We start from the raw sequence: 26052 nt of genomic DNA on the forward strand, positions 1-26052 counted from the left end.
TTCATCACCCTATGTATTTCTTTGTTTTTGAATGCCAACCCCCAACAAAATCTAAAGCATTAACCTAACATAATGAAAAGTAAAAGTACAAAATGGTTCTTAATTTTCCTTAATATTGTGTCCTTTTGTTTTATGTAGGGCAAAACCAAATATTTTCACGTTATCCATATGCTCATATCAGGCACAACAAAAACAGATTTAACAGACTGAAGTAACAGCCTGAGAAAAAAATAATGAGGAGTGTCCTAATTTGTACCCTTCACCATATACAGTGTGCTCACTGATAAAGTTGAATGTAGCTGTCACTTTTTTGGCTTCTGGCAGAAACTGCTATGAGAAAGGTAAGTTGATTTTAGTGTTTTCATGTAGCGGTACTTGACATGTATTGAGAAGACCTTGTAGTGCTTGGTGGTAAATAATGCAGTTCCAGCCAGGAGGTGACAGTTGCATTCAACATTGATGGTAATGATCCTATGGCTTCAATGAAAGGCAGGGAATTTCATGACCAGATGAGTGATTGTCAACTTCTCAAGAAGCATTTATTTCAGAGTAATGGTCTTTTGTTTTAAGTGCACAGTTTGTGCATCAGATATTATAACATTATGAAGAAGAAAATTATGGTAGCCCTGTTCTTGAGTTATAACTAAATTTTGTTGTTAACCTTTAAAGCTAGGTTCTGTAACACAAGTAGATGTGTTCTGACAAACAATATTAAGAGTCAGTATGCACATTCAAGAATAGTATGTTCCAGAGGAAGATAGGCCTATTAAAAGAGACAATGTTAATGTAAATGCTGAAAAGATAATTTTGAAGCCATTAAAGTGCTTTAACCATAAAAGAAAGTTACAAATGCCAGTAGAGGCCTGTACATTAATCATAACTGTAAGAAGAGCCTTGTAAATGGCTGGGTTCTCAAGCTGTGGATAAATTAACAATATGCTCTTACATTGAAGGACTTTGGTTTGAGTAGATAAGTTGTTTAACTAGTGTCATATTGACAGGTTTTGAGGTGGTAATGAAAATTAATTCTCACAAGTAGGAATCTGCATACTTTATAGTTATTTTTACATAGTATGTAGACCTACATCACTGAAAAGGTAAGGAGTAAAAGTCTTACATGATTGATGTTTACCTGTATAAAAACTTTTCCAAACATTTTATAAATATTGTGTGTAACGCAGACTACGGAATGAAGAAATAGCTTATAAGTAGTATTCCACTAAAAAATTATTTTTCCTGTATCAAATGATTAATGTAACATGACTGAAAATGTGCAGTCCATACCAAAATACACCGAGTTTCAACATGCATTCTTTTCACCTTGATATTCTGAATGCTGTTAGCTCTTCCAAATAGATTTGATGAAAATATTAATGTCTCACTCACTTACAAAAAAAAAAAAAAAGCACTTTTCTGCTCAATATACATAGTTCTCACTATCATTAAAACCAGTTTTGTCTTTCTGCTGTACTGTTTAATTTGTTTGACATAAATAAATTTTTGGGAGCATAGCATATTTTCAAATAGTGGGCCATAGCACCCTGCCCCAGACACCCTCAATCTTTGTTCTTCCATTAGTATGAGAGGTTAAGTTTACCCATACATTGATGCTATAAATAAATATTGTTTATTAATATCAGCACTGTAATTTACAATCACTTCACTTCATTCACATACTTCTTAACAACTGCTTTTCTTCCAGCGTACTTTTGAATTCGTATACATTTGGCACAAAGTGGTTTAACTTGTAACATCTCTGCAGCGCTGAATCACTTTATTTAGTCAATGTTTGCTCACTATATCTGTGATGGATGTAGACTATATTCGTGAGCTCTGAAGCGAAGATTGGCAATACTGGTGCTAACACTATAGCCCGTTCCCATCGTTGAGGACTGGTGTGACACAGCTAAAGATGAAGCATTATAGGGAGAGGATATACCTGGAAAGATGAAATTCAATATGAAATGGTATATTTTATTAGCACATTTCTCAAAGAATACAATACTGAAATTTAAAATTTGTAGTGATTATTTGGTTTGCATACAACAGCAGCTCATTTATCTGTTAACAGTGGTTAAAAGGCTTAAGCCTACTAATTAATAAAGTCATAGTATGTAACAAATGCACGAAAACTTTAAAATTTGAGAAGCTGACAGTGAAATGTGCTTTTAGACAATGGTTAAATAAATTCAAAAGAGAATACTAGTAAAAAAATTAATCTTATAAAATTTATAACTTCAAAAATCCACTAAATTAAACATTTTATTCTCTAATTCTTTTGTGACAGATTTCAGTGGATTCACACAAAATTCTGATGTTTCAAACGTCAGATACTGTGACTTTTCCTGTTGCTAAGATTTTACTGAAGAATCTAACCAATCCCAAGTTTTGTTCTTGTGTATGATTTTATAAAATGCTAATTTCTGTAATAAAATGTTATAGATCCTGGAACCAATCAGACTCATTTTATTGTTTGCTATTTGTGACTGCTATCCTGTGCATTTGGGGACAATTTCATAATCATGTTAAGGTGCATCACAATAGTGTCAGCCAATTTGTATTTAATGTTCACAATTTGGTATGGATCCACCTCTCTAATTTCTGATTCATTAAACAAGTGGGGGGGGGGGTAAGTATTCCTATATGATGGCAAATACATTACTTCTCAGGAACACATTCAAATGTAGTTACTCTTGTTCTCAATTAATTAAAAATTATATCTGAGCTCCTTATAAAGCTGTGTTTTGGGAGTAGCAGCAGATTTTTCTTGGGCATCTCCCTTTGTATTTTTATGAGATTTTATTAGCTGCTCAATATTCATAATGAGATGAAAACACGGTTATAGAATGTACTTCGTTGCTCCTTTAATGCTACAGATAGATTGAAAAGTATGGTACTTAATTTATTGTGCATTTTAGTCCTTTCAGTTCCAGTAATTGTTAAGAAATTGTCACAGATATACAGTTAATGTTTAATTAATTTGAATTTCTTTAGTTTGGTGTAGTTTTTATCATTAACACCAGAGGATACTTCTGTGTAACAGTGTTGTATTCAGGGGATTGGCATACCTGATACTTGCACGTCATGGAATTTTTTTGTAGTTTATTTAATCTCCATTTTTGTTTTAAGGTTAAAATGGTTTGTAAAACGTTTATTACCTGCAGAAGACATAAATGCACAGGATGGTGTTGCTACAGGCAGACTGCTGAGTGCAGGTGTACCAGAAAGCATTGCGTACTGCTGGCAACCAGGAGCAGCTGCCTTCCATGATGGGTCATAATTTAGGTAGTCAGGCTGAGAAGTTCCTGCAAAAGTTATACACTTCAGAATAGTGCTTGTGGTCTTATGGATTGTAACGCCCTGAAAACTTGTAGGTAGATACTGACGTTTCGGTGTAATATACTACAACCTACAGTCTTTACGGCGTTACAGCACAGACAACCAACGCTGAAAACAAAATTTACATTTATTCCTCAAGTTAAGACAACTGAAAAAAAAAGTTTATATATTCTGATATTTAGAGCTTCGGAAGGGAGACGACATTATAAAAGTTCTCGAACTCAGCAACAAGAAACTTTTCCAAGACGTATACTTTACCTAATTATTTCTTACGATCCTAATTTTTATTTGTTTGCATACAGCGTCGCTAAATAACCTATGATCTCTGAAACCCATCTGGCTTGGTTGAGGTGTTGGATCGTACCTGGAGGCAGTACCGCAGTTGGTCTGGGTGCCAGGGGCTGTTCCACTGCCGCGGTTCCACCGCCCTGTTGAAGCGGTGCCTCCCGGCCATACAGCCCACTCCTCTGCGCCAAGACACTTCGCTCGTTGCGGCGAAATTTAGCTCTTCGGTTCTGGAACCAGACCTACGACAGATCCCCGTGTTAACAATGCGGTCATATTAAATCTCTTCCAAAATTGTAGCAATCTTTATAACTTCCTGGAGCACATTTCCCTTGAGAAGTTAATAATGTCTCGACTGGTCAAGAATTGTTCCCTCATTACGGAAGTCATATTAAATAAGTCAGCAATGGTTTTCTTCAAAGGACCAAAGAATTTGACGTACAATGGCTGTAGCTTGTGGGAAGTGTTTGGACGTATATATGACAAAACAATGCCATATTCTTTGAAAAAACTCCAGTGCCTCCAGAATAGTATGGCTAAAGCAACTAGTCACCGTTATGAGTGTTGACTTGCGTGCACAATGTAATTTATTTATAAACCCAACCGATAGGTTATAGTCCGCATTTGTAAGACGTGAATTTGTAAATTTTAACCCTTTGAGTGCAAGCTGGTCCGTCGGCCGAAGCAGTAGTTGGTAAGCCACACAATAGGCCGGTCCGCTAAATCTGTTGTTTTAATTACACACAAGGCTCCCAGATGGCAAAACAAGTCTGCATCAGATAGTTTATACTTTAGCTCATATTTTCCTCAACAGATCGCTCCTGTAGGCTAACAAAAAATATTTTATTGGAACAAATGAAATTCGTTGAGCTAACAGGTGAAACTCGTGGCGTGCTAACAATTATTGCTTGTTGTTTTCGCTGTATTATTTGCTAAAATAAGTGTTTAGCCTTGTAATTGTGTTTTTAGTTGAAGTTTATGTAGTGCTTATGATATTTTTTCGTTATTTTCTTTAGTTTATTGCATATAGATTTAGTTTCTTTTTTAAATTTCTCACTTCGGCAATTACTTGTCCAAGTTCAAGAATGGATGCCGCCGATATTTTGGATTATTTAGATACTGTAGATAGTGATAGTGACATTATTCCGGAAAGTGAGTTTGATTGTACTGAAAGTGATTATGACAGTGCTCCAGAAACAACAGGCCCAACTGCTGACAATGTCCGAGATTGAAGGTACGTGTGCATTGGCTTACAAAAAGTGTTGTATTTCAGGACCAGATAGCAGTACAGACACCAAACGCATATCAAATTATGAAGAAATAAATGTTCTTTCTTGCAGGATAAATGATGAAGAAGGAAAACAAAACACAATTTATGATTTTACCTCCTGAAAATTACATTTTTAATAATATTTTTCAGTATTTCAAAAATTTTTGTAGGTTAAGTATAACATCAGAATTTACGCGATATTTTTCTAATCTACAGTATTTAGTGTATGAGTGTGATATTTTTCATGTGTATGTGTGTAAAATTCTTCTTTGGTGAATTTTTACATTTTAAATTGTAAATACGTGAAAACTGGCCTGGGTGTTTAGAACAGAACAGTGCAAATAGGCTTTGGAACTAAGAGGGTTAATGGAGTATGTAAACATATTTTTACGCGCTATCAAGAGTGTAGAATCGTTTAATAAAATAATGAAATTGTAGACTCTTTAAACAACTTTTTTATGACCACAAATGACGAAATGAGTTGTCTTTGGGCCAGTTTATTCGATTTTCAGCTTTGAGTTAAAGAAAAAATGTGTAGAAACAGTGCGTGATGGTACAGAATGGTATCTGTGTGGCACTGGCATCGATAAAGCCGCAACCTATAACAGCTGCCATATAAGTATTACTTTAACCCTCTTAGTGCCAATTCATTACGGGAAACTATTCTCTAAAATTTCGAAGATAGTGTAGAAACGCAGACAAACATTAACCTCGTCTATCGATTGAGCACTTATGGGAAAAGTGAAATGAAATAATCTTATGCCCTTGTTTCTTGCAACGGCAGCCCTGACTACATTACGTCAGCTTGTCATTGCTACTGCCTTAACAGACAAAGTTATGTGATAATTTCCGTCATATATCGACATTTTTCATAAATGAAGTGACTGTTTGTATCAAGGTCAATACTTAATCCATGAGACGAGGCCTTCCTGAGAAGCTTAGTCACTCAACCACTCAATAAATTCCCAACATGTTATGGAACCTGAAAGTCCAAACTTGTTCACAAGAGCTCGCCACCGGTCCTTGTCCAGATGAACCCAGTGCATATCACCCTATTCTGTTCCTCTAAGATCTATTTTAACATTATCCTCCTACATAAGTTTACGCCTTCTTAGTGATCTCTTTCCTCCTGGTTTGCCTATCAATGCATTCCTTTTTCTCTCACATGCGAGCTACAAGCCTTACCTATCTCATTCTCTTTGACTTGATCAGTGTAATTATATTTTGTGTACGTTTTTTAGACATCAGACGAAAAGACAAAAGGTTCTGAGCTGAATGATCAAGAACTACCCGAATTTAATCTGTTTATAATTTCCTCGTGAACTAAACTTTGATTTCCCAGATATCTGAACTTTGCCAGATTCTCAAAGTATCCATTAGTTATCTTTTGTTATGATTATGCCCTGCATTCTGATGACGAGACATCTGCATGTTCAGAAACTGGTCACTTCGTCGTTAAATAGCATTTTTCAGAAAATATCGATTATACTTACAAACAGATGGGCTTGTCACTAACATACTAATACCGTTGCGTATAACGGAGTGATCTCTGTTTACGTGAAGGGTGGAGCTGTTTTAAAGCGTAACTTACATGAGCCCGCCTCCATATCGCCATCAAATGTAGCGTCTCTCATTAGCCGCCTCGACTTTACACTTCTCTCTGCTCTGTGCAGTATCCATACAAGAATTAGGGTCTATTTATATAGGAACGTAAAGATCACGACACGAGCCCTTGCCGATTTTTCAGAAAATATTATTCAACGTTTTTCAATGGAACTGTTTAGGAAAAATATCGTTGGAGACGTAAGTTGGGCGAGACTCGTTCGTGGAACGGACGAGCTCGGAGTCAATATAAACAGTTACATTGAAAAACGTTGAATGATATTTTCTTAAAAATCGGCAAGGGCTCGTGTCGTTATCTTTACGTTCCTATATAAATAGACCCTTATACGGCGGTAGCCAACTTAGGTAACAAGAAAGTTAATGGAATTTTGATAAAGAAGCTGTAAATAACTTACATTTAATTATGACTAGACTGTGTATAAATTTTAATACAATAAATAAATAAAATTGTCCAACTAATGTGTAGAAATATCAAATCTAAAAGTACGTGACGATGGTGAGTTATTTGAATAAAAATCTCTTTGGATACTTTTATTCTGATATGTAGAAAATGTCACAGAAAATTCGAGTTTTCGTGAGGTTTGTTAAAATAGAAGCTTTCCGTGTAATATTTACATTGATGACGTAATTCTAATGGATATTTTCCCAGGCGTTATAAAATATAACTTACAACTAAATTAAACTGTGAGAATTTGTGAACACTTGCGAAGTCTTTGATGTGACATTGGCGAGATGGAATTAAGACTCGATGTAAGAAGTAGCAGGTGATATGATCGTCAGAAATGTACGACAGAACAACTGTTGCTTCTAGAAGCGAAGTAAGCAGATATCCTAGAATCCAACAAGGAAAAGCAGCCAGAACATTAATCAAGATTGACGTTTCAGTCATTGAAACACGCAACTTCAGTGAAAAACATTTCTGGGACAAGAGATGCTTCAGATACAAGATCTAATGAATTATGCTTCAGAGACGAGATGACTGGATCGTGTATAATGAGAAACGGCTGGCAGGACCTGTCGCTTGAAACCCGAGCGTCAGAATTAACACGGAGCACATGCGTAAAGATCCGGAGACCTTGATTATTGCCTCCAATTCTTGGTATTTAAGTCCGCCCTGTTTCCTTTCGGGCGTGTTCTAAGACCAGACTCGAGCAGTGTTGTGGATGAACCGGTCGTAAACATCATGGCCGATTTTTCTGCGTCATACAGAGCCACGTAATTAAATGCACATACGGTGGTCTAGCGGTTAGAACGCTGGCCTTGTAATCCTGGGGTCTCGGGTTCGATTCCCGGCGGTGCCCGAATTTATAACTTGTGTTGGGGAAGGCCCGTGGTCTAGGCAACACGGAGTTTTCCTCCGGGGGCTTCCCCGGTTTCTCCGTGGCATCCCAACAATTACTCCATTCACACACAGAAGAAGGCAATGGCAAACCACTTCTGGATCATCTGCCAAGAACGTATATGAACAGGTCCCAGTCCGAGAGAAGGATGGAAGGATCCTGTTCATATGGACCTGTCGTCAGACAGAACACTAAATAAATATAAAAAAATATGATACTTCACTCCCTATTTAATTAGCATAGAATATGTCGACGTTGGTCTTCTGTATTGTAACGCCGTATGGACGTGTAGTCAAATATCGACGTTTCTAAGGAACGTACGGCCTCCGTATTCAGGACTGAAGATGAAGGTAGCGTGTTCATCCGAAGCTTTTGTATCTATATGTAAGTTTACGTGGTGTCACTACCCAGAAAACCAACATCGACATCTTCACCTCCCTCCCTCCAGAACCACAGATCTCATGTTCTCTGAAATCTCTTAGAACATTTTACAGAACCGAGATTAGTCTCCAAACAGTGGGTGGTTCATTCGGCTTTTTCTGCATGTTTCTGTTTTAAATTTCTATGAGCTGAAGATTCTCGTTTATCCTAGTTTCTTCAAGTGCAGATTTGTTAAGGTGAGGAAGTCAGTCAAATTGCCTTTTGAGACAAATTTGTTCCTGTGTAATAAAATAATTCTTCCTAAGTGTCTAATCAAGATACGTTTTGGAACAGAGTATTTACGAAGCATTGCATTTAAACCAATGTCACTGTTTCAAACTGTTTCAAAGAACTCTCCATATCTTTGGAATTCCAATTTCTGTGTATCGCTTTATAATCGTAAAATACAAGTTGAAAATTTAATCATTAATAGACGCACGTGATAAGATTTTTATCTGTGAGTTTTTAACTGTTGTACAAAATTAGTGTCGTGTTGTATAAATACTGCACTAGAAACACCGACATTCGAATAACAGTAAGATATAATTGTACAATATTAGCAGTAACAGAATGCAAAGTTCCATCAATGTCCTCCCATTCAACGAGCTAGGTTGTGGTTCATCGATAGCATTTAAGTCATTTTTGTTGACGTCGAAGCTCTGAAGCTTAATTTCAACTAACAACAAAAAACACTGTTAAGGCTTTGACCGGGATGTTCTTTGGTTAAATCTTATGTGGTACCGCCTGATTCGACTTCTAATGGTTAAGTGAAGTGTTTTCTTCGCGGTACGGTCTGGATTCGTAAATATTATGAAGACGAGCTTCGACTTCAAAGGGTTAACCAGCTGATTTTCGTAATGGTGAGGTGTAGTGTTTTCTTCGCGGTACGGACTGAATTCATAAATAATATTCAGACGATCTTCGTCTTCAAAGGGTTAAATTACACAGTAGATAATACATTTTTACCTAGTACGTAACAAATAAAAGTTATTTACTTTTTTTGATAATAAATAAATGTAGAGAAATAAGCCAAAAATAAGAACAAGTGTATTGAAAACTTTCCTAGCCAAATTTCTCTTGAAACACGCACTGGTTCTTTATTTTTATTCAACATTTATTATGTTTTGGTTCCGTATGTCTGAATCCTAATAGGCAAGGATTTATGTGTAGTTTTGTATAATTTTTTCGTGATGTAAAATTTTATGGTATACCGAGATTTTGATAAATTAAGGTGTTGTGCAGGTTGAATAAAGCTACGGAACACTGCTAAATACTCTTTATCTTTAGATACAGAGATCTTTGTTAAATGAAATACAACTTAACAAATTTACGGAGTGATAGAACCTCTTGTACCATGGGTAACAAAGTCAGTACCTGCTTCCACCACAGCAGTGCCCCTCTTCCCAAATTAGAAACTTTGATTGGATTCTCTGTGATTGCTTACAGACGTCATTCATGATGAAGAGACTGAGGTTCGATCTGCAGAAGATTTTTAGTTTGTTATTCTTAAGAAACATAGGTTTACGTGTTTTCAGTACGAGTTCTATGTTAGTTTGCATTTATAATTTGGGTGTAACGTTTAACAATGCTTAGCTACAAAATTCTTTTATTTTTAAACAGTCACAACATCGAAAAGTGTTCTGATAAAAGTTCTGTATCATAACGGGATCTATGTTTCGTGTTATGATGGAAAAAAAAATACAAAAGTTTGTTTTGTCCTTTTGTAAATCAGGAGTTGTATTGAATCGTTTAGGATCAAAATCTAATTCACTCCATAGTCCGTAGTGTTGGTCCCTAAATATCAGGTTTCATCAAAATACTTTGTGTAGTTTATGGGTGCGAAACATGGTCTCTCACTCAGAGGGAGGAACACGGATTGCAGGTGTTTGAGAATCGGGTGTTGAGGAGGATATTTGGGCCTAAGAGGGAAGATGATGGGGCGTGGAGAAAACTGCACAATGAAGAGCTTAAAAATCTGTACTGCTCCCCCAGTATTGTCAGGGTGATTAAGTCGAGAAGATTGAGATGGGCCGGGCATGTAGCGCGCATGGATGGGACAAGAGGTGTGCACTGGGTACTGGTTGGGAATCCTGAGGGGAAGAGACTGCTGGGAAGACATAGACGTAGATGGGAGGATAATCTCAGGCGGGATCTATGGGAGATAGGAGTTGAAGGAAACTGGATTTTGTTGGCCCAGGACAGGGTCCGGTGGAGGGCTTTGGTTAATTCGGTGACGAACCTTCGGGTTCGGTAAGCCATCTAGTTAGTTAGTTAGTTAGTTTCGGAGATGTTGCATCCATCTCTTACAAAGCCTTTGATTCATGGACTTCATATTAAGAGATATATAAGTAACCACGCCAGTAATTTATTTTGATTGTAGCTAAAACTGAGCGTTTTTGTAAAATATGACAAATGATGGGTACGAGATTAAAAAAAATGACGATGAGGATCCCCTTTCCCGACACTTGCGACAGAAATGAGAACTTTTCCGGGAAGGCGCCACTCCTTGCAAACAGAGTGCACAGGCAGAAAGAGATTCCCAATATTCCCCACTACTGAGGTGCATCAGACCATGGCTGAATCCAGAGCAGACCATTAACAACCAGCGTGCTGCTACAAAGCGATGATTTGTGTATGAAAATGAGGCAAGTAAGTGGCTGCGGGGTTGGGGGCTGTCGGCGTCACGGCACATACATTTTGCCTGTCCCTCTCCCATTGAGGAGGACCTCTCAGAAAACGTGCAGTTGTCGCTGCGAAATTAGGCGCAGGTCCACCAGAGCGCGTGAATGTAGCATTCCGAATATGTAAGGTAGGTTTATAGTTTAACTCTTCGCTTCATTTAACCCCGCTCCTAATATATATAGAGCATAAAACACTATTCATAAGATGGTAAAGTTGCGTCATATTGTGATATAATAAGTATATATTAAATTATAATATAATGATGGTCTAATGTAAATCGAATATTTCGATAAATAACATCATTTAATATTTTAAATATTTTAAATGTTAATTATTGTAATATTTTAATATTTAATAAGAATTATTGTGATTAGACGGACAAAATTTAATATAAACATAAAACACGTAAAAAACATATTCTCAATTTCCACTTTTTATGAAAGTTTGACGTTGCAAATGTGGATAAATTTATCTGGTAGCTTATAACTCGAGAAAGGATACATTAATTTCTACCAAACTTGGCAGGCTTACATCTTAACATCAGAAAGAGAAAATAGCATGTAAACTACTCCTAAAAAGCTTCCTAAGTTCGATTCCCTATGAGGTTGGCTCGTGGTAGCACCTACATCCGTATTCGGAAAAGCCCAGGGTTCAAAGCTCGGTCCGACTATCATGATTGAGGTTTCTGGTGGTTAATCGCCCTGATGATGGAGGCAGAAAGTAACTCTGAAACTTCGGTAAACTTCTACCAGACAACACGGCGCAAAAACCCAGAAGATATCCATCTTCGAAATAGAAATTAATTATTGTGTTTTAAATGTACTGAAGATTAATGTATCCATATTCCATTAGTAAGAAATAAAATAATTCTGTGATAAAATTAATGTGACTGAGAAACACGTGAGGTGTATGAACTCTGAACCGACCTGGACTCTGGCCTCGCTGAGGTTCACGCGTCTCGCCAGCTCCTCCCTCACGAATGCGTCCGGGTAATGCGTCCTCTCGAAGACCCTCTCCAGGGCGGTCAGTTGGCCCGTCGTGAAGGTGGTTCTGTTGCGACGAGGCTTCTTCCGTTTCCTGTCGTCGCCATCCAGAATGCTGTCTTCTTCTAGGAACAGAACAAATAGACACTTCAGTCGACGTCAGTATTCTATAAAGGTTAATTAATTAGGACGTATCTAAATTTCGTAGGTCATTGTCCATTGCCTCGTATATGTTTTATACAATCGACGTTTCAGGGTTTCATTTCACTTCTGGCTTCAGATGGATGATTCAAATTAAGCTAATGTTTCTATTTGTACTTAATTAAACGTTAGCGCGTGTATTAAAAACAAATTTCATGGGACTTTCCACACGGTTCAGTGTCCTAGATCATAAGATTCATATTCAGAGGGTTTCTGATGAATGTAAAGTTATCCCTGATGCTTAATTAAGCAATAATTATTGAATGGAATTGGAGAGTAGAAGAATTATTTTTTCTCCACAGAATTGGTTATTTAATTAGTTGTGTCGTTTCATAAAACTCATCCGGTGTTCTGTGCAAGGATTTAGCTCCCAAGCCAAAGGATCGCCTCTTGTCGGCTGTTCTTAATATATTAGTAGTTTTGTTTCAAATCTGGATGTCTTCCTCAGAATCCGCGACCTATGTAGTTTAAACAGCGTAAGTACGTAACGTAAGAATTTATCATTTAGCGTCATCATTATTATTAATAAGTGTTCTGTCTTAGGACAGGTCCATTGCTCTGCCCAAAAAGAGCTCTCCAGTTGTCCCTATTCTCGGCTTCTCGCTTTAATTCCTGGAACGTCATCTTCTTTCCTTGTTTAAGGTCGTCGGTTAGCTGTATTAATCTTCTTCCTAGTCCTCTCTTTCCTTCAACCTGGCCTTCGGTGATATCACTCAGTAATCCATTCCTTCTCATAATATGTCCCAGCCAGTTAGCTTTCCTTCGTGTAATCGCCTGCAGAACGCTTCTTTGCTCGTTGACTCTCCTCAATACTTCTTCGTTGGTCACTCGATCCGTCCACCTGATCTTCGCTATTCTTCTCCAACACCACATTTCAAAACTCTCCAGGTATCTCTGTTCCTTCTTCCTGAGAGCGTCATCATACGTGGGAATATTATAATGTCTTATTTTTAGAAATATGGATAAATGCTAAATCTCAACGCTTCTACAAATATTGAAACATAATTTAAATCAAAGAAGCTGCAAATAGGAACATATTAAAACCCTTCTTACATCTCTTATCTTTGTGGAAGTTAAATACGGTGACAAGACATCGTGACAGGATTAGAATAAAGGTCGAAATGATAGAATGTATGTGACAACGGCAGGTTATAACCTGGTTGACCACAAACGAAATTAAGAAATGTTATAAGAACTGAGAACTAATTCTTTATAGGAAAGACTCCGTGAGAACTATGAAAATATTAAATTTGTATCTTATATGCGTCATGTTTGTGTTTGATTAAATATATTTATTTTGTACAGTCTATACACAAACGTTTCAAGTTTATTGGTGTTGTAAAAAATTATATAATATTAAAACATTTTATTGTGTAAAATATTATATTAGCGCTCTTAATCGTAAATACGATTTTACATTATATTTTTATAGCGCTTTTTATTAAAAACGACATGTTTCGACGGGTAATACCGTCGTCTTCAGGTTTTTATCAATTTAAAATATTTTAAAAACTATTAGATATTTAATGCAATATATTATAATGATCCGTAGTTCTGTTTGTAGCTTTCCATTTTCATGGTAAGTTGCTTATTGTAGTCAGACGTTATATTTATCTGTGGAATTAATGTTTAATTATTTTCTTGGAATGAGTATGAATTGACATATTAATCTTTAAAGTAGACTATCAGATGTAACACTACAGCATCTCAGAATAAACCCCACTCTGTTTAGTATGTGGGAGAGAAGCTGGTAGACCCAGCGGAATGTAGCTAATTCTGTTTGGACGTCCCCAGATTAGCTGGTATATTTGTCACCCCGAGTCGCTCCACCATTAACACTTCTGTGAGGCTGAGCGGAGATAAATGGCCTAGGAGGGCTTGAAGTTAAGACAAGCAGAATACTGACACTGTACCCCTACAATAATAAGACTACAATTATTAAACTGGCAAAACTGTTCGAGTCGAAACTGAATATTGTTCGATTTTTACTGAGTAAGGTACAATAGGCCAAGAGCTGATCTGATTATAATAGAATGTAAAATTTGTTCAATTTCTAAAACTATTCTTGAACAACAAAGCTGTAGATACACCAATGTTCTGCTTTTAACATATTCTTTATCGCTGTGATAATAGATGCAAGATATTGTCATACGTAATGAGCCAAATAATTTCTGATCAAGATATTCCAGTTAATTACGTAATAGGAGTTATCACAACACGTTTCATTTCGGCATTGCATTCGATCTGAAGAAAGAAATAAATTATAAATGAAGGGAAAAAATGTGACTGTTACTACCAACGCAACAGTTTCTTTTAGCAAAAGAAAATCATTCACACACAGAAGAAGGCAATGGCAAACCACTTCTGGATCATCTGCCAAGAATGTATATGAACAGGTCCCAGTCCGAGAAAAGGATGGAAGGATCCTGTTCATATGGACCTGTCGTCAGACAGAACACTAAATAATAATAAGATGAGGTGGTCTAGCGGTTAGAACGCTGGCCTTGTAATCCTGGGGTCTCGGGTTCGATTCCCGGCGGTGCTCGAATTTATAACTTGTGTTGGGCAAGGCCGTGGTATAGGCAACACGGGGTTTTCGTCCGGGGGCTTCCCCGGTTTCTCCGTGGCATCCCAACAATTACTCCATTCACACACAGAAGAAGGCAATGGCAAACCACTTCTGGATCATCTGCCAAGAACGTATATGAACAGGTCCCAGTCCGAGAAAAGGATGGAAGGATCCTGTTCATATGGACCTGTCGTCAGACAGAACACTAATAATAATAAGATGAGGTGGTCTAGCGGTTAGAACGCTGGCCTTGTAATCCTGGGGTCTCGGGTTCGATTCCCGGCGGTGCTCGAATTTATAACTTGTGTTGGGCAAGGCCGTGGTATAGGCAACACGGGGTTTTCGTCCGGGGGCTTCCCCGGTTTCTCCGTGGCATCCCAACAATTACTCCATTCACACACAGAAGAAGGCAATGGCAAACCACTTCTGGATCATCTGCCAAGAACGTATATGAACAGGTCCCAGTCCGAGAAAAGGATGGAAGGATCCTGTTCATATGGACCTGTCGTCAGACAGAACACTAATAATAATAAATAAATAGGCTAACATTAACAGAAAGAGAAAATTTATTGGTGGATATGACACAATGTATTTTGATATTAGTGAATGAACGACATTTGTAGCACAATAACAGCAAGTAGGTCTAATGTCTGAATGTTTGACCTTATCTTGTTTTAAATGATTTTATCACGGACAGTTCCTTAACGTGCATTGAATTAATCTCCTGATATGCTATTTATTGTATTCAAGATATCATAATTGTTTGACATTGATTCTGAGATTTCAAAACAATTATCTCAAAATTTCCACAAAACGTTCGTATTTTGTTTAGTCCAATGAGTAAATTCTCTCGATTTACATACGGTATCAGATTACGCAAGGAAATATCATTGTTTCTATTGCACATTTATATTCTTCGACGTTTAAGTCTGTGATTCATACTAATCTGTGAGGCCCATGTCGTGTAAGGGGGAGTCTTAATTGTTTTTCTTAAATCTGTATATAGACTACACTACAATTGAAATGATACTTGTTATGGAGCGGGAGAGATTAGATTGATTACCTTTGCTAATGACTGACTTGGAAATATTCGGTAATTTAAGGGTTTGAAATATGTAGAATATTTCGGCAATGGGTGTTTCTGTGGCTTTCTGCACAAACCAGACAACAGAAAAGCAGATTCAAATAGGAGTAATGTATATTACTTTAAGTTGGGGGCTAACTCGTCCGGATCTCGGCACAGACTGTCCTAACTCGTATTTTCTTGGGTTTACTCAGTATCTATAGGCGAATTACTTTCAAATATTTCTTGGTTGTCCCTTCGAAATTCTTATTTTAAGCGCCATTTCTAATTATCGTTGTAGCGTTATGCGACACTAAATATCGTATTTGAGTCTACAAGTTAGGAATTTATTTCACAGCAGAACAACTCCCGTGCTTTTGACCTGTAACATAGGTAACCGTGGTAACCATGGTAACCAAAACAGCCTCGAGATTCCGCACTCAGCCTCTTCCTCATGCAGAAAATTATGTAAATCTTCATGAAAAATATTTTTTAATAGTGTACGATTCTAACCAGGAATAGAATGTCTACAAATTTTAGTGGAACTGCAAGTTTTACAAATCTAGTAGTTTTAATTTAACTATCCTGAAAAAAAATTATGAAAATCCGTTCAGACGTTTTTGATTTATAAATGTGTACAGTCTGACACAGTTAAATGGAGTGATTTTAATATATAAATAAATAAATATATATATAAATTACAAAAACACGTAAAAAAAGGTATTTATTGACTGCAGAATCATTCCGTCATTGTTAATCGTAAAACGAGTTGGTTGGGAACGAATACACAAGCAGGAGATTTGCTACAGGGCCTATAACTTGCAGTCGGTATGACCCACGAAGACTTTCAGAGATAACTTACTTTCGGGAAGAGATTCAACATGTTTGTTGAAGGAAACATGACAGTGTGACCGGCTACCAGTCGGGAAGTCTTTGTATTGGATCCCAAGCGAAAATACTCTCGGGTTGCAGTAGGAATATTTCCGTCCGACGCTGCCAGACAACATGCAGCCGCCGAGACAGTTGAATGGCGTGACGGACAGGCGACAACCACCCTACCAGGCGCCTGTTGGTGCCGTCACTCAACACGTCAGGTTAGGGATTGCCAATTTCACAAACAAACTTCCCCGTCCTTAAGGTATCGAGTAGACTGAAAAGGATACTCTGAGCTGTCAATCTGAAGAGAAGCCTTAGTACCTCTGCTCTAGTCTGCTTTGGTACAAGGTAAAAGAAATGGTAATTTGTCGTCACGTTTACCAGGACATGAAGGCGTGAAGGAGTAATGGAGGTAACACTCCACAAATTATACACCTGAGGGGCAGATGGGAGTAGTCCGGAGGTCTGGATTAATGAGTTCGGTGAAACCTAAAGCTGGTATAGATGTCATGACGTAGAGAAAATCTTTGCCCTCACCGATAACTGAACAGCATTCTTCCTGTCGTAGCCAGACCCGACTTATTTAGCTTTGCGGACTAATTTTCTGTGGAGCTAATTGAATATTTAGTACTGAATTGCATGAAAATATGCAACGTGTACTCTGTAAGTTTATGTATACGGTGACAGAGTGATAGGACGAAGGCGGGTGTCAAGCCGCGGGTGCAGGGTTCTGGGAACCCGATTTTAACGACTCAGAAATGTTGAAACGATAATTTCTTGGTACCTGTAAGTAACTAACAGAAAACCCATTAACTTTTAAAATCGTCTTGTTGAAGAACGTAGAGTGAAAGATGACTTGGGATGGCATAATAGACTGAGTTAGTCAAGCACTGTCCTAAATCATAAACCATTCAGATGTTTAAAAATAATTTACCGTTTCAGAGCGTTATCATCGGATAAGTTACATTTGGACTGACATCTTAATGAAGAAACCAACGCAGTGGTAATAACACTCCAGGATTCTTTTCGAGACGTACGCTTTTCGAACATCGACCGATTATTCGGATTGGCATTTATCGAAATTTTTCTCGGTGTCTGTAGGGAAATTCCAATGTTGTGCCTTACAAATCGTTTTCGATGTATAATTTATGAACATCTTAACATCTCAGTAGAATTTTTCTTTTTCGCGGCGCTGAGTCCGAACATAGATGTGTTCTAGGTTGTAGCGTCATGTAGTCTGGTAGAAGTTTAGCAACGTTTCAGAGGTCCTTGTCTCCAACATCAGGGCGATGTGTCTTATTAAAATATTCAACTCTCAATCTATGAAAATTCACATCAACACTTCTCATGGTTATCCTAAACCCTAAAACTACCGACACTGCAAACCAATCAAGGAATTTACTCCAATGTAATCACCCACAGACAATCAAATATCTGTCTTTAGTGCTGCTCAACAAAAGAAATTAACTTCACGACTTTAAATATTCAACCAACTCGACTGATAATAAACGTCACAGAAAAATTTCGGTGTAACAAAATGTAAAAACATAGCTAACCCCAAGGGCAGAGTCCTTCTTAAGAGCGTTATAGCTACTCGGCTCGTCATGAACTTATCCGTCTTTTATTAAACACAAAATTAATTTTCGTTTACACGAAATACTAGCAACAGACCATATCCTGAAGTATTTGAGTTTATTCTACACCCTGTTTCTTGACGATATAGTTTAAGAGAATCCTCTCAACCACATCTGGGTCTTCCAAGTACTTTGAGGTCTTCCGATTAAAATTTTGTACGCGTTTCTCTTCAGCGGTATTTTCTTAACATGGATACAAACGCAGCCGTGTTTTTCTGAGACAGCCGCTGGGTGCATTTGGTTCCGGACAGGAGCTGCATTATGCAGGATGCGGCCCAGAGTCTGACTGACCATCCTCCTGTCTTCTGTCACGCCCCTTCCGAGTGTCTGTCGAGATGAAAGTGAGAACTTTGTGCCAGGCCGCCATGTCAATCTGTGGTCCAGTACGCGCCCGCCAAAGAAACCTTCAGCGATGCGATCACACTCAGGCCTTGTGCTAAGAACAAGTCGCCTGTGGGAATCAGAACATCGCGTGGCTTCCGAACACGGAGATGAAGCGACGTGGACGATATTAGCTCTTATCTTTAATATTATCACGCTTACACAGCTATCTGGAATCCACCAGATTATTTTATAACTTCTATTTTGGAGGGAACCGGTTCGAATCTCGATCACCGAACTAAATATATTCATCGTATTTTCCTCAGTGCCTTTAGAAGAATGATGCAATAGTATTTTCATATTGGCTGCTGCAACTTTCACTACCACTTTCTTTCTCAACATATCGTTTTATATAAAATTTCACCGAATGTCGCAGCCTGCTGGTTCGTACTGTTGCTTCGTATTCCCGAGGTAACCTCTAATTAATCTCGGCCCGGAGACCGACTATCTTCAATGACTTATGTTTTATAGTTTTGACCAATCCCTCTACGAAAATAACGGTATATTATTTTAAATCAGACCACGACTGATTCCTTCCTCATCCTTGAAGATTAACTATTCATTTATCGTTATATCATTCGACGCTATATTGCGTGAATCATTCACAGCGTAGTTAAATAAATCAGTAATAAACAACATCAAATTCCAGTTTCATTCTAATATAGGCTTATGTAAAAGTAAAAAGTCAAGTTTGTCCCACTATACGCCATGTAGGCGTTTGGGGTGAGTGGAGGTATAGCTCCTCTCTTCCTTGACCCCGGCACTAGATGGGGGTGAGTGGTCAGCATCACGCCCCGCCCGGCTTTACCCCCGGGAAAGGACCCTGGTACCCATTGTAGAGGAGGCTGGGTGGGCCCCAGAGCCGGTCTGGACGCAGAGGCTAGAGGAAAAATCCTCTGCCCCGTCGGGGATCGAACCCCGGCCGTCCAGCCCGTAGCTAGTCACTATACTGACTGAGCTATCCCGGCTCATAATATAGGCTTATGTACTCTCTGAAAAAACACAATCATTCATATGGAACAACGCCCTTGAACAGTTAACAGTTATATTTCTGATAAAAGAAAGGACCTACTTTTATACAACCCGAAGATTCATTACACATTCACGAAAGTCTGTCATTTAGACCAAATCCTGAGCCAGCTAATCTCAATTCACCCAAGGTCAGTTTTAATTTTAACGTGGTTGTCTTCTGGGTTCTAGCGTCGTGTAGTCTGATAGAAGTTTAGAAACGTTTCAGAGGTCCTTGCTGCCTCCATCATCAGGGAGATGTCCTCAGGTCAAGTATCTCTAATACGCTGAGAAACTTTTACCAGACTACACGGCTCAAGAACCCAGAAGACAAACCATCTTCGTATTCACCGCCCGCGTAGATTGGACAGGTGGCTCTGAAGATGGCAATGAATCTTCGGGACAGCGAATTTATTGACAATTCGGGCCGTTGTGAGCTTCTCAAGAAGGACTCTTTTTCATGTAACTAGTTAACAGAAAGAATTCTGTCTTCTGTGTTGTTGTGCCGTGTAATTTGCTATGAGTTTACCGACGTTTCAGAGGTGTTTGCTGCCTCAAATATCAGGAAGACAAGTCGGTAAATTTCCACCAGACACAGAAGGCGGCCATCTTTATTATCGCCACTGTGAGATCCTTGTATCTCAATCAGTTCACAGTGTTAGAAGGCGGTTACAAGCTACGGTTTGTTACTCGATATCCCTCAAGCTGTAACTTGTCCCATTGAATAAGATGTTAATTAGCAAACAATATTCCTTCTTCACCTTTAGCGTTTACGGACAAATACTCTTTCAATTTATAATCAACTTCTAAAACATTTAATCCTTATTTTTTAAAATTAGTAGGACTCCTTGGGCCCATCGCAAGAATTGTCCGATAAATATGAAGTTTATAAAGTGTCTGCCGTACTGGAATATACTTAATATCCTCTCGCGTTCTTTGTCATTTTCATTTAGATGTAATAAATCTGCCTTGTTTGTAGTTCGCGAAGAATATCGCAAATTCTACACCAAATTTCATCCAAATCCGCCCAGTGGTTCTCGAGTTGAATCGACTGGATGGACGGACAGACAGAAATGACCAACCCATAACGCGTTCTCGCTTTGTACTTCGTGAAAATAACGCATAATAAAACTACACAGAGAAACGTGAACAAATATTTATGATTTGAGAGGAATTCAAAGCCACGATCCTTGACCATGTAGATCTCAAACGTGCGACAATTTGGATCAGTATCAATAACACTACGAACGCAAACAAATGAAACGCAGAACCGCGCTGTCCAGTTCTGTATCTCTGCCCGTAACTTTCTACTGTCCTCTGACCGGTGTCCCAGTGTGAGTGGATCTCCAGAAGACGCAAGGCCTCTCTCTCTCTCTTGACTATTGACTCCCCGCGGCTTTGCTAAGTGGCCGCATGTCTTTCGGATGTTTGACACAAACCAGGCTTCAGCGATAACTTTCCTTGTGTTGTGAAGCCGCCAGAGACACTCAGAATGCGTCTTAAACCAAAAGCTACATTTCTTACGGTTCCACTTTGTTACTGTGGTATCAGGGAATTGGAAAACATTCGAATTTGCTGAATCAATAACTAAAAACATTACGATTTATTAAATAACGTATTCCACTGCCAGAGAATTAATTTTTGATAAATTCTAACAGATAAAATTTGTCTGTTAAATGCGTACCAAATAGTTTCTTGTAATCTTCCAAATTTCTTAATTTCCTCTTTGAAACATTAGCCGGGACCATGTATTTGAACGTAAAACTGACGAAGCCGTCTTCCGGGTCGAGATTTGAAACCGGGACTTTCGGAATGAAGCAGCAGTATTACATTTAACGAGGCAAATACATGGAATGAAGGCCTACCAATTATCCTCATATGTTTTGAAAATATCAGTACAGTTCTGTGCAAGGTAAAAGTTATATTGGATAGGTAAAAATCAAAATGAAAATCACTAGACAGCTTTTTCTATATACCAAATTCTATGTAGGCTAAATTTAAGTGGTCATATCAGAGTTTTCATTACAGAGTGTGCTTAAAATGAACTCATAATAGAAAGGTACTATTTACAGCATATATAACTCTGATATGACCACTTAAATTTAGCCTACATAGAATTTGGTATATAGAAAAAGCTGTCCAGTGATTTTAATTTTGATTTTTACCGGTCCAATATAAATCTTACCTTGCACAGAAATGTACTGATATTTTCAAAACATATGAGGATAATTGGTAGGCCTTCATTCCATGTATTTGCCTTGTTAACTTTAAAACTGCTGCTTCATATTCGGAAAGTCCCGGTTTCAAATCTCGACCCGGATGACGGCTATCCTGGGTGAGAAATTGTTTTGTTTCTCCAGTCTCTACAGACAACTGAGTGGATATGACCTTAATGAAATAACCGTTAATAAGATCTATGGTGTCTTAATGGAGAAGTTTAAATGAAGGCCTACGTAATATGAAGATGACAGCCATCTTCAGATTCACCGCCGTAAAAAAACACAAATCCTACATATATAGGCCTATTTAATTGTTTACGCTAAGCGTAAAAAAAACCAGCCTACGCAATTTCACAGTGTAATTTTAAACAAAATAGACGCACATGTTATCTTGCTAAAACGTTTAACAGGAGGCATACATGGACAGAGTGAATTGAATATAGAGCACGTTATTCATGGAGGTAATGAGAATTGAAGCAATTTTAAATAATAATATCGTTGCCGTTGTAACATGGGTCATAACCAATGTCCAATTTGGTTATCTGGATTTTAAGAAATCTACAGATGTTTTGATCCAGCATGCATATATTTATTAGTTTTGGTAATAATAGGTACAAATGACAGCGCTCTCTAGAGCACCTGGGCACAATTTTACTGAAGGGCCATCAAGTTTGCAAGAAATTGCTACAGTTCTTTGCAAACAAGCTCGCATTTAGAGACAGGTACTAAAGACATTTCATGGATCCAGATAATATATCAGACATCAGATTGTAAAAATAGTAGTTTACATGATTATATTTCACAGAAAGTTAAGTCAAATAATTCTGTAGGATTTGAGGTTTTCACGGCGGTGAGTCTGAAGATGGTTATCTTCTGGGTTGTTGGGCCGTGTATTCTGGTAATGGAGGCTACAAGGACCTCTGAAACCTCGACAAACTTCTACCAGACTACACCGCGCAACATCCCAGAAGACAGTCATCTTCAAGTCATTCTTACTGAATGTTAACGGAGTGGACTAAGCAGGAGAAGGGCCCACCATTAAGACGGGTGTTAGGGACGTACCTTCACTCTTGTCTGTGTCCTGTCCTCGTCTTGTCCCTGATGGAGTCAGTTCCTCCAGTTCCAGTAGACTGCTCACGGAGAAGCGCCTGGAGTTCTCTGTCGCCGTCAATCCCACGAGGTCCGAGACCGTCGTTGAGTTGCCGGGCGTCGGAAATCCCCCAGGTGTCGACTGCAGCGCGCCTCCACCGGTGGTCATCAACATTCCTCCGTAGCTCATCATCGCAAAACCGTTTGGGTTAGCGGACGATAAATTTTGTGAATTTCAAATCAAATAACACAATAAAGCACTAGTTCCATTAAGGAATTGATTTGTAGCGTCTGTCTGGTTTGTTTTAAGTTAATTAATATGTACTGGGTACACCAAAACTAGAAATTTGTTTAAGTAGTCCATTAAAATGTTTATATTTCGTATTTCATACGCAACATAGTTGATCCTCTTCAAGCATTTTAACTTAATTACCACAGTATTTATTAGTAGATGTTTATAAAGTGTGGCGAATTATTATAAGAAGCTATTTTATCGATAATTTAAACAAGCCTAGTTTAAACGACATCATCGTCTTCGAAGATCGTTATAAAAATTTAAAAAAACTCTTTGGAATTGTGTAATCTGAGAATATCAGGTGAAATAACTTTATCAGTAATATTACAGAAAGCTGAACATTTCATCGTTTGACAACAACGTTCATTAAATTAAGCCCACAGGTCACATGGTCTTTATGACAGTTTGTAAACATATTTAGGGTCGTTATTGGCCTGTGTGTGTGGTTCAAAGGAAAGTACGTGGTTTTATCTGAAGTACTTTGAAAAATTCGAACATATAGTTTAATTTAAAACGTATTTAAAAGTCGGACTACGTTTTTAATAAATAATCCTAAGGTACAATTGTTAAAATATACCCAAATTACAATAACTATCTGTTATTTATTACAAAATTATATGGCGTAAAATGGAAATTTCATCTGAAGCCACAATTTGAAGTAGTTTAGGCTTGCTATATAACATGTCAGTTTAAATTATGGGCCACAGTAATTAAATTCTATACTAGACTCTGTTTCTAATGAAGTGCTTAATTCACTGAGAAGCTACCATTTGTCCACCCAGTTACCGGAAACCAGTTTATATTAATTAAACCCGTTTCTGGATCGCCATTCGATACAAACGCTGGCTGTTTCCATGTGCCCTCTAATTGCCTGTGATAATTCTTCGCTGATTCAATAACGAACTTTATTAAATTAAGCTTTCTGTTCAGTCGTGTTTGACGTAACTAACACTGAATTGCACCAAGCACCAAGTAAATGATCTTTTCGATGACTTGTGTCCGGAGGCCGCGTGCTATCTCCAACTTCACACAAGACGAACTTAAACAAGATCAACTTGGAGGGGGGCGGAGGCGCCTTGCCAACATTCCCTCCCCCAGTCTTAGACCCCACCTCTAAAACAAAAGATCCCGCCCCTTTCAGATGCCACAGTCTGGCCAACATTTTAAAATAAAGAAACGTGTGAAAAATTAACATAATTAAGTAATTCACTTGCATTGAGCTGTTTCCGTGACTTTGTTTTTGAACAGCCTGTCATTTGTATATTTAAGTTTCTTGTTGAATTGATCAAAATTTAACGGGATTATTATGTCTGTGGCATTTGATTAACACTGCTGTTAACAGTTTTCGTAAGACAATGTCAGGTTAATTTACGATTGTAAGGGATTCACGACTTGCACATAAACTGCTACCTAGGTAATTTCAGCCCAGTCAAGATATTCTTCGCACGAAACTCCTATTCTGAGTCACGTTAATACAGACAAATTCTAACATCATATGTCTTTAAGGACAACGCTTTAATATTATCATTCCTTCTACCTCTAGGCCTTTCTAATATTCCTTTTTCAAATAATGATGTCCTGACTCCCCGCTAATGGTTCTTGTATGCCGTCTTGTTAATTACTTTGTCAGATTGGTGTCTAGATACAGGAACCACACAAAGAACTACATCATCGAAACGGATTTTATTTTATCCTTATTTGAATATTACATTTTGTTTTGTGTGCATTTTATAACAAAAATTGTATACTTTTTAAGCAGAGCCTCCCCCAGAAATATCCTCTGTTAACTCCAGGTTTCCTGAGCAATCTAGACCAGTGGTATTCAAACTTTTTTGTTCGCGTACCCCCAGATATAATTTCTCTTCAACTTTGTACCCCCAAATTTGTTGGTGTATAATTCAAGTTATACATAGTATATAATCTACAACTAAAATAAATTAAATAAATTACATTACTGATTATTCAGCGTTTATCATAAAATAATATATTTTTAAATTTCACGTACCCCCTAAGATGTCTTCGCGTACCCCCAGATATAATTTCTCTTCAACTTTGTACCCCCAAATTTGTTGGTGTATAATTCAAGTTATACATAGTATATAATCTACATCTAAAATAAATTAAATAAATTACATTACTGATTATTCAGCGTTTATCATAAAATAATATATTTTTAAATTTCACGTACCCCCTAAGATGTCTTCGCGTACCCCCAGATATAATTTCTTTTCAACTTTGTACCCCCAAAGTTGTTGGTGTATAATTCAAGTTAGACATAGTATATAATCTACATCTATAATAAATTAAATAAATTACATTACTGATTATTCAGTGTTTATCATAAAATAATATATTTTTTTAAATTTCACGTACCCCCTAAGATATCTTCGCGTACCCCAGGTTGAATACCACTGATCTAGACATTATTCAATGATGAGGGGTTAAGAGCCATGGTGGAACACGACACATTTTAAGGACATTCGTGAAGTAAATCCTGCATGCTGTTATCTTGACAGACATTTCGTTTTCCTACATCGTCCTTCCTTGTAAATGCACACACAACAATTCAATATTATTCAGTCTCTCCCTTGCCCATCATAATATAAGCCTTTAGACTGTTAGACATTTTACAGCATTTTAATTCATGTTGTACACCTACAAGTTATGATGGTAATAAATCCTTTGAAAATGGGGAAAAGTTAAGATATTTGGATATGACGTCAGAAATAAGTTCAGGAGTAAATTAGACACAGACTAAATTCGTTAAATGCTTGC

The 26052-nt window shown here is 37.7% G+C and overlaps 2 protein-coding genes across 2 annotated transcripts in view; one reads left to right on the forward strand and one right to left on the reverse strand.

Moving 5' to 3' along the window:
• Window positions 1-514: 514 nt before the first annotated feature.
• LOC110838377 (paired mesoderm homeobox protein 2) lies at window positions 515-24310 on the reverse strand. The gene is made up of 5 exons (XM_022081515.2): window positions 22956-24310; window positions 11886-12067; window positions 3704-3866; window positions 3159-3305; window positions 515-1939 (listed from the first exon to the last, which is right to left on the reverse strand). Exons 1-5 carry the CDS (start codon window positions 23173-23175, stop codon window positions 1797-1799), a joined length of 855 nt encoding a protein of 284 aa, XP_021937207.1. The 5' UTR covers window positions 23176-24310; the 3' UTR covers window positions 515-1796.
• Window positions 4160-26052, forward strand: part of PsGEF (Protostome-specific GEF) — a 194187-nt gene continuing 172294 nt past the window's right edge. The window contains exon 1 of the mRNA XM_087340636.1: window positions 4160-4858. The gene's annotated coding sequence lies outside the window, so the exon portion shown is untranslated. The remainder of the gene's footprint in view (window positions 4859-26052) is intronic.

This window comes from Zootermopsis nevadensis, unplaced genomic scaffold (assembly GCF_977971745.1).
Source record: "Zootermopsis nevadensis isolate Lab colony 2312 unplaced genomic scaffold, Znev_1.0 Znev_ptg000061l, whole genome shotgun sequence".
NCBI lineage: Eukaryota > Metazoa > Arthropoda > Insecta > Blattodea > Termopsidae > Zootermopsis > Zootermopsis nevadensis.